We start from the raw sequence: 9,064 nt of genomic DNA, 5'->3' as shown, positions 1-9,064 counted from the left end.
ATGTCCTCGCGTTCGCTCGGCGCCCGCAGGCTGGCAAACCTCTTCACCTTCGCCTCCAAACCAAACGCGACGCCGAAGCTCACAGTATGCCGGACGAAGATGATCATGGAGTACGGGAGGAGGGGAGAGGTGGACAAGGCGGTCCAGGTATTCGAGAAAATGCCCCAAAGGAACCAAATTTCTTGGAACGCGATGCTGTCCGTCCTCGTCGACTCTGGCCGCGTGGGCTCCGCCCTTCAGTTGTTCGATGAAATGCCCCATAGGAACTCGACATCCTACACATCGATGATCAGTGGCCTCTCGAGATCCGGTTTGGTCCTGGAAGCACGCCATCTCTTCGATTCCATTCCATCTCGGGACCAGAATGTGTTCTCCTGGACCGCGGTGATATCTTGTTACGCACAGAACAATGAACCTGTCGAAGCTCTGAAGCTTTTCTCGGGCCTCTATGGTGCCCTCTTCAAGCTAAAAATATTGCCCAATTCACATACTTTCAGTGCTCTGCTTAAGTGCTGCGGCTGCATCCGATCACTTGCGGCGGCAAGGCAAATACAGTCTTTGATAGCAAAGCTTCTGGACGAAGAAGGCGAGGGGTGTGTCTTTGTTCACAACTGTTTGATTGATGTGAACGCCAAACTGGGCAGCCTGGTCGAAGCGGAAGAGATTTTTAATAGAATGAGGTGGAAGGATTTGGGATCATGGAATGCTATGATGGATGCATATACCCATCACTTGTTAATTGACAAAGCTCTCGAGATCTTTCACTCTATGGAAGAAAAGGACACGCTCTCATGGAACATAGCAATGTCGGGGTTATTGGAAAGCCGTCGAGGAGAGGAAGCTCTGAGACTCTCTCTCTTGTTAAGATCGGGAGGAAGCATGAAACCCAACTCGTCTACGTACTCGATCATCTTAAGTGCCTGCGCCGCTTTAACAATGCTCGAATTTGGAAGGCAAATACATGCAATCACAGTAAAGATTGGTCTCTATTGGTCCAACATCTTTGTTTGCAACTCATTGATTACCATGTACGCGAGTTGTGGATTGAGCGAGGAATTGAAGCGGGTGTTCGATGAAATGCCAAAGAAAGATGAGGTCTCATGGAATTCAGTGATACAAGGTCTTGGGCAAAATGGATATAGTGGAAAAGCTTTGAAGATAGCAGAGAAAGCATTAGATTCGAAGAATTTCAATCACAATACTTTTGTCGCTATACTGACGGGTTGCAGCCACGGCGGTCTAGTTAAGGAAGGCCTGGATTATTTCCACTCCATGAGAAAGAAGTATGGCATCGACCCGAGCTTAGATCATTACATTTGTGTTGTGGATATGCTTGGAAGAGCTGGTTGGCTAAAAGAAGCTCATAGTCTGCTTGGCAGCATGCCTCTTGCAGCTAATTCGGTTGCATGGCATGCTCTTCTCAATGCATGTATGATCCATGGCGACGCTGATATGGGAAGAATTGCAGCGAAAGAGCTACAGATATTGGAGCCTTGTAATGCCAGGAGCTACTTAGGATTGGCAAATATTTATGGCAGAACGGATAAGATAGAGGAATCAAGAAGACTCTTTGATTTGATAAGGAAGAAAGAGTTGAGGAAGGAACCTGGATGCAGCTGGGTTGTGCAAACGTAGAATCTCATCGATATTTAGTCTTGCTTCACCTCGAAGTGAATCCTGATTCTGCAAGGAACCATAGCATTGCTTCATGTCCATCATGTACTCAATAATCTATAATTCTCTGGTAGCATACACAGATGGATAAAGAGAGGAACAATGGAAGTTAAAGGACATGAACATGCTTGCTTTGGATTCAAGGGTTGAGAGAGAATCTTTTGCGAATAGACCTTCCAAAATGGGTCTTCTTAACTTATAATTTATGTGCATATCTTTGTAAATTATATTTTTCTATAGCCATGCCCTTTTGGTTGATCTCATGTTTATAAACATTAGAAAGTGACTTCTCATATGAGAAAGCATACAATGGCTTTATACATCAGCACCAAAGCTACCTACTTTGGCAAAAGAGGGACATGGTGATAATTTTGTAGGCTAGCTTAAGTTTGAAGTTTTAACCAACCAAATTGTAGTTAATCAGTGCAGTGGATAAATTGAAAATAAGAATACGATTGTAATGTATATCACATATGGACTATAAGAAGTTATTATTAAAATAAAAGATAATATCATATAAAATAGATTCTTATATAGATTGTTGTTTTTTAAGTAAATATCGACAGAAATATAAAGAGCGGCAGGTGAATGGTTCCTTAAAGTCACGGAAGGTGACGCGCACCGACTGCTTCAGTTTCTTTCCGCTGCCTCGTGTCCGTCTCTACCCTCCAACCACCGCAAAGCTGCTTCTGCTCTCGCCCCGGGCAGCGGGTAGCTGACCGGAACCCCGAGAAAGCGTAATCCAGAGTGTCATCACCGCCTATTCAATCACAACCGTTCGATATCACTCCCATATCAATCGCCAACTGACCGAGCCCAAGAAAAAAAATATATAAAAGAATCTCCCGATAAGGGTCAGCTAACTCATTCTCTCTCTCTCTCTCTGTTCCGGACGCTAGGCTTCCGGATGTCTCTCGGGCGTTCCCGATAGATCTTGATCGGTTAGGGATTCGATAGATCTTTTGTCGATTCCGATCTGTGCGAGAACGAGGATTCTCGATTCTATCGAGGTCTCGATGATCGGCTCTGGCTGCCAGTTGTTGGGTTCGAATCGATGAGGATTTGATTCTGATGATTGATTCGTTAGCGGGAATTGAATTGAAGAGCGCCGATTGATCGATCGATCGCCCCACCTCGAGCCAGGGTTTGTTCGCTGGAGATGGAGCAGGAGAGCCAGAAGAGGGAGGCTGAGGAGACCGAGTTCCAAACCCCCAACATGCCAACTCTCTGCGCCAACAACTGCGGCTTCTTCGGAAGCCCGGCGACCAATAATCTCTGCTCGAAATGCTATAAAGACTGCTTCTTGAGCAAGTCCAAGGCTTCGATCGAGACTTCGGTGGTGCCGCCTTCGGCGGAGGCGAAGAAGGCAGAGGAGAAGCCCCTGGGAGGCAATGGTGAGGCCAAAGTTGGGAGCTTTGCGGAGGAAGGGGCTTCATCGGGAGAATCGCCGGCGAAGGAGACCCCGAATCGGTGCAGCTTCTGCAACAAGAGGGTCGGGCTGATGGGGTTCAAGTGCCGCTGTGGGGAGTTATTCTGCTCGCTTCACCGATACTCCGATAAGCACAATTGCGCCTTTGATTATAGGGGAGCTGGCCAGGATGCGATTGCCAAGGCGAACCCGGTCGTGAAGGCCGACAAGGTCGAGAAGATCTGACGGTAGAGCAGCCAGCCGTGGAACACTGGTATGTCCCTGGAAAATTTATGGTGATGTCTCTGGAGAATAAGTGTTTAGGTCCGTTCTCTCTCTCTATTTGATTGCATTTGTTGCTGGGGTTTGTACAGTTTGGTTCTATCTAGGAGTTGGATTGGGAGCTCTTGGTTACATAATTTAAAGCTATATGTGTTCAACTCGATCATATATATGTTTAGGTGTTATGATTTATGCAATTTGTTTGATGGTTTGATGTGATGGTGTTTTGTGGGGAAAACTATGGCATGCTTTCGTTTTGTGGATTCCAATTAAGCATTTTCCCATCCAAACCATGTATAATTGATCTTAGAAGAAGGGGCAACATGTATGAGAAAAAAAATATTCGACTAGAACATAGGAACAAGAAAACCAAAAACCCGCAGGGAAATCCACAAAATTACAGATTTAAAAGGTGATCCAGATGAAACTGTTAGCACGTCTCCTTGAATTAGGAGACTGATGTGGCCCACTTGATCAGTTTATCCCACGTCAAGATAAACCTCGTTTAAATGGTGATTTAAATCTAATCAAATAAAGAAGAGTTTATCTTATCCGGTGGTTTCCATGATGAATGGAAACTATTAGAGATAAACATTAAGGATAAGGATACGGGTCCTTAACTTAGCATTATAAATAAGCCTATGGATCCATCACCTAAGGTACTCAAGTCCTGCATAGGTTAGAAGATCCGGATCTCCTCTCTTTCTCTCGTGGGGTCTCTTCTCTTCTCTCTCTCTGGTGCGACATCTTTGTGCTTGAACAACATGGGCGAAGGTCAGTAAATTTTTTTTTTTTATTTATTATTTCGCTATGCATAATTCACCCTACATTGTGGTATCAGAGCCTACCTCTGGCTCATGTTGTTTCGCATACATAGAGAACCCATGTTATTTAAACATATGTAAGTAGTTTTGGCTAACCGATGTGGGACTAAACCCCGTTGCCGTGTTTGAAAAAAAAAAACTAGAAAGAGTCGGCCGCCGGCTCATACTGTTTGGAATAAGAAAAACTGAGTATGTTATTTATGCATGCATAAGCTTTTTGTTTGGGTGATGTGGGACTAAACCCATCCCTTCCTCAGCCCGTTTTCATGTTTGAAAAACATAGGAGGCAGCCATGGCGGCCTGTTGCCCGGCGAGCCGGCACCGACGTCTGGCTTGCTGCTGCGACCCACCATGGCCGCCATGGCCGCGCCAACATAAACGAAGAAAAGGGAGAGAGAGAAGACCACGGCCGCCGCCGGCTTGCAGCGGCAAGGCATCGTGGCCTCCTCCTAGTGGCCCAAACGACCACTAGCTAGGCGCGGCCATGGGTCTCCGACGGGCCGCGCCACAATAAAAAAAAGAAAAAGGTGAAGGGGGTCGTCTTCTTCCCGACGGCCATGAAGAACGACTGCCGGTTCTCCCCTCAATCACTGGGAAACCGGCGGTCGGCAGGGAGGGGAGAAGGCGGCGGGCCGCCGTCCAAGGGATTCCGCCGGCCGCCGCTACTATTTGGGCGGGAAGAGGTCGCCGGTTTGGCTCTCTCTTCTCCTCCTTCCGATCGATTATTTGGGGAAGAAGGTGAAGTCCGGGTTCGGGTTTTGGAACCCGAAACCCGCAACCTGAATTCAGATACAAAAAAAAGGAGTTAAGAGGTTTCGAGTTTCTAGGCCAAAAACCCGAATTCGTTTTGACCAAAATTGTGCTTTTTACAATTAACCCCCTAACAGTATGTTATTTCAGAAAAGGGGCTTTAGAAATTTATATAAGATCCCCAGAACAAAGTTGTATTACATAAAGGTCCTCAAATATGTTTATTTGGTCCCTATACTTGAATTTCATTACAAAACAGTACACTGATAATTATATATTGATCTCTGTAATAAATTTATTGCATAAATAAACAATTTATGATGAGTTTTGATTATTTAAATTGTTCATATCTGCATGTTTTAAAGATGAACAATCTCATGACATTATTTTTCTTTGAAAAAAATAGAAAGTTATTGTTTGGGATAATTAAAATGAATTATAATCATTCATATAAAGTAGTTATCCCATTAAAGCTTTATTTTAATACCATTTTAAATAAAACATCATGATAATTGGGAGTAGCCACAACATCTTAAATTATTATGACGTGTAAATTTGGATCACATTCAGAGTCGTGAGACAAAATTAAGGAATTAAATGGTATCCAATATTGCAATTAAGTTAATAAAATAATTATTATGCCTACAGAAAAATAATTATTTTATTGTCTTAATTAGAATAAGATAGTGGATTCATCACTGAAATGAGAATTTTCTATGTCCACAGATAATGAAAATTTCTTATTTTAGTGTGTGATATTTACTAGTCTTATTAATAAAGTTTAAGTGAATTCAATGCATGTTGCAACCTTTGCCCACAGGGAGGTTTGAATTTACTTTAATTTTGAAATGTTTCATAGCATAATATGTTCTTGATTTTTACAGTTATTTCTACTACATTTTTGAGTACTGAATCGTCTCAGGTTTCATTATTAAATGGTGATAATTATTCTGACCGAAAAGATAAGATTTTGTTGACTTTGGGGTGCATGGACCTTGATTTGGCGCTCCATGTGGATGAACCATCCATCCCTACGGAATCAAGTTCGCCAACTGATAAGGCTTCTTATGAGCAGTGGGAGCGATCTAATCGCTTAAGTTTGCTGCTCATTAAGTCTTATATCAATAAGGGCATCAGGGGTTCAATCCCTAATTGCCATAAGGCAAAAGATTTCATGAAGGCCATAGAAGAGCAATTTATCAGCTCTGATAAAGCATTGGCTAGCACCCTGATGAAAATGCTTTCAGACATGAAGCATAACGGTTCTAAAGGTGTGTGCGAACACATTATGGAAATGCGGAAAATTGCTGCTCAACTCAGAGGTTTAGATATAGAGATTTCAGAGTCATTTTTGGTACATTGTATTTTGAACTCTCTTCCTAAGGAATATGGTCCTTTTAAAATTTTCTATAACACATAAGGAAAAATGGTCGATTAATGAACTCTTGACCATGTGTGTTCAGGAGGAAGAGAGATTAAAGCATGAGACTCTTGAAGTTGCTAATTTAGCACTTCAAAAAAAAGGAAAAACTCATAAAGAAAAAGGTGTCTTTAAAGGAAAGAATGCTAAAGTGTCTTTCAAGTGTGAAGGCAATAAGGTTGCATGCTTCTAATGCAAGAAAAATGGACACATGAAGAAGGTTTGTGCCAAATATAGAAAGTGGCTCGAGAAGAAAGGTAATCTACTATCTTGTGTGTTATGAGTCTAATTTTGTTAATGTTCCTAATAATACATGGTGGATTGATTTTGGTACTACAATTCACATTGCCAAATCATGCAGGGCTTCCTCTCCCTAAGGAAACCAACGACAAGTGAACAATGCATCTATTCGGGAAATGGGATGAGTTCATCAGTCGAAGGAGTTGGAACATTTAGATTAGTTTTGCATTTTGGTTATGTTTTGGATCTAGAAAGAACTTTTTATATTCCATCTTTTTCTAGAAATTTGATTTCTGTTTCAAGACTGTTGTCATTTAGTTATGAATTCAATTTCAGTAATAAGAAATTTGTTTTGATGAAAAACAATAATGTTGTTGGTGATGGTTTTCTGACGGATGGTTTATTCAACATTAATTTAGATCCTACGTATGAAACTAATTTTTCGAACTTGCATGATGAGATTGGTATAAAGAGGAATATTATTAAAGAGAACTCCTCGTTATTATGACATAGGCGATTGAGATATATCTCAATGGCAAGAATAAAGAGGTTAGTAAATGAAGGGGCACTAGATACTCTTGATTTTACCAACTTTGGTACTTGTGTGGATTACATAAAGGAAAATCAAACCAACAAGACCGCTAAAGGAGCCAAAAGGAGTTCTGAGACTTTTCTGATAATGCACACAGATCTTTGTGGACCATTTATCCCACCTTGTCTGAATGGTCAGAGATATTTTATCTCATTCATTGATGACCATACTCGGTATATGTATCTCTATCTTTTATATAATCAGGCTGAGGCACTTGATGTTTTCAAAACATATAAAGCAAAGGTAGAAAAATAAATCGAAAAGAAAATTAAAATTGTTAGGTCAGACAGGGGTGGAGAGTATTATGGAAGGTACTCAGAATCTGGACAGATACCTGGGCCATTTGCTAGATTTCTTAAAGAAGAGGGCATGATTGCTCAATATTCAATGTCGGGGACACCACAACAAAATGGTGTGGCAGAAAGAAGGAATCGTACGCTGATGGACATGGTAAGGAGCATGCTTAGTCATTCGAATATTCCTATCAAGCTATGGAGTGAAGCTTTAAAAACCTTTGTATATATATTTAATAGGGTTCCATCTAAGGCTGTTCCTAAAACTCCTTTTAAGCTGTGGAAATGATGGAAACCAAGTTTAGAATGTTTACACATATGGGGTTGTCCAGTTGAAGTGAGGATTTATAATCCACACATGAAGAAATTAGACCCCAAGACAGTTAGCCGTTTCTTTATTGGGTATGCTGAAAATTCCAAGAAATTCAAGTTTTATTGTCCCACACACACATCTAGAATCGTTGAAGCTAGAAATGCTAAATTTTTTGAGGATCATGAGTTTAGTGGGAGAGGTTTTCCTCGAACCATATCATTTGAGGAAATAAAGGAACCAATTGGTGAAACCAAGTGGTGAATCAATTGAGAATATGGTTGCTTTTCAAAATCCAGTTCAAAATATAATTGAAGAACAACTAATTCAAGAGCAACCACGTCTTGAGGAACAAATTCATACAGAACCTCTTATTGAATTAAGACGATCCTCAAGAATAAGGAGACCAGCAATATCTAGCGACTACCTTGTATACCTTTAAAAATCCGACTTTGATGTTGGACCTCAAGTTGATCCTATTTCATTTTCCGAAGCCATGATAGGAGATCATTCCTCTCTATGGCATGATGCCATGAAGGAAGAGATGGAATCAATGGCTAAGAATCAAATTTGGGATCTCGTTGAGTTACCACAAGGAGCAAAAGTCATTGATTGTAAATGGGTCTTTAAGACTAAAAGGGACTCCTCTAGTAATGTTGAGCGATATAAAGCTAAACTTGTAGCCAAAGGTTTCAATCAAAAGGAAGGAATCGATTTTCATGAGACCTCTAGTTTTTAAGGACTCTTTTAGGATAATCATGGTACTAGTAGCTCATTAACTTAGAGCTACATCAGATGGATGTGAAAACGGCTTTCTTGAATGATGATCTTGAGAAAATGGTGCACATGGAACGGCCTGAAGGATTTTCATCTAAGGATAATCATCTAATTTGCAAATTAAGAAAATTCATATATGGACTTAAACAAGCCTCCCGTCAATGGTATATTAAGTTTCACAACATTGTTACTTCATATGGTTTTACGGAGAACATTGTTAATCAGTGTATATACCTTATGGTGAGTGGGAGTAAATATATTTTTCTAGTCCTATATATGGATGTGTTGCCCAGTAGATACAAGCCAAGAGGGGGGGTGAATTGGGTCTTTTAAAACTTTTAAGCTACTTCTAGTACTTTTTGATTAATTATGCTAAGTTGTAAATATGCGCAGTGAAAGTTAAACTTAGCAACAGTTTGATGTATAGAATGTGACTTGATTAAATATGCTTGCAACTAAAGGATGTGCAGATAAGAGTTAAGCAAGCAGTTTAT

The 9,064-nt window shown here is 40.9% G+C and overlaps 2 protein-coding genes across 2 annotated transcripts; both read left to right on the top strand.

The window, feature by feature from the left end:
• Positions 1-1,635, top strand: LOC103710839 (pentatricopeptide repeat-containing protein At1g32415, mitochondrial-like). Its single transcript, XM_008796745.2, has one exon. The coding sequence runs from the start codon at positions 1-3 to the stop codon at positions 1,633-1,635; it is 1,635 nt and encodes a 544-aa protein (XP_008794967.2).
• An 891-nt stretch (positions 1,636-2,526) lies between these two features.
• Positions 2,527-3,583, top strand: LOC103710840 (zinc finger A20 and AN1 domain-containing stress-associated protein 6-like). Its single transcript, XM_008796746.4, has one exon. It carries the CDS (start codon positions 2,834-2,836, stop codon positions 3,326-3,328), a length of 495 nt encoding a protein of 164 aa, XP_008794968.1. The 5' UTR covers positions 2,527-2,833; the 3' UTR covers positions 3,329-3,583.
• Positions 3,584-9,064: the final 5,481 nt, after the last annotated feature.

The sequence above is a fragment of the Phoenix dactylifera genome, unplaced genomic scaffold (genome assembly GCF_009389715.1).
Source record: "Phoenix dactylifera cultivar Barhee BC4 unplaced genomic scaffold, palm_55x_up_171113_PBpolish2nd_filt_p 000767F, whole genome shotgun sequence".
NCBI lineage: Eukaryota > Viridiplantae > Streptophyta > Magnoliopsida > Arecales > Arecaceae > Phoenix > Phoenix dactylifera.
Note: the sequence above shows the minus strand (reverse complement) of the source record. Positions and strands in the feature narration are given on the sequence as shown.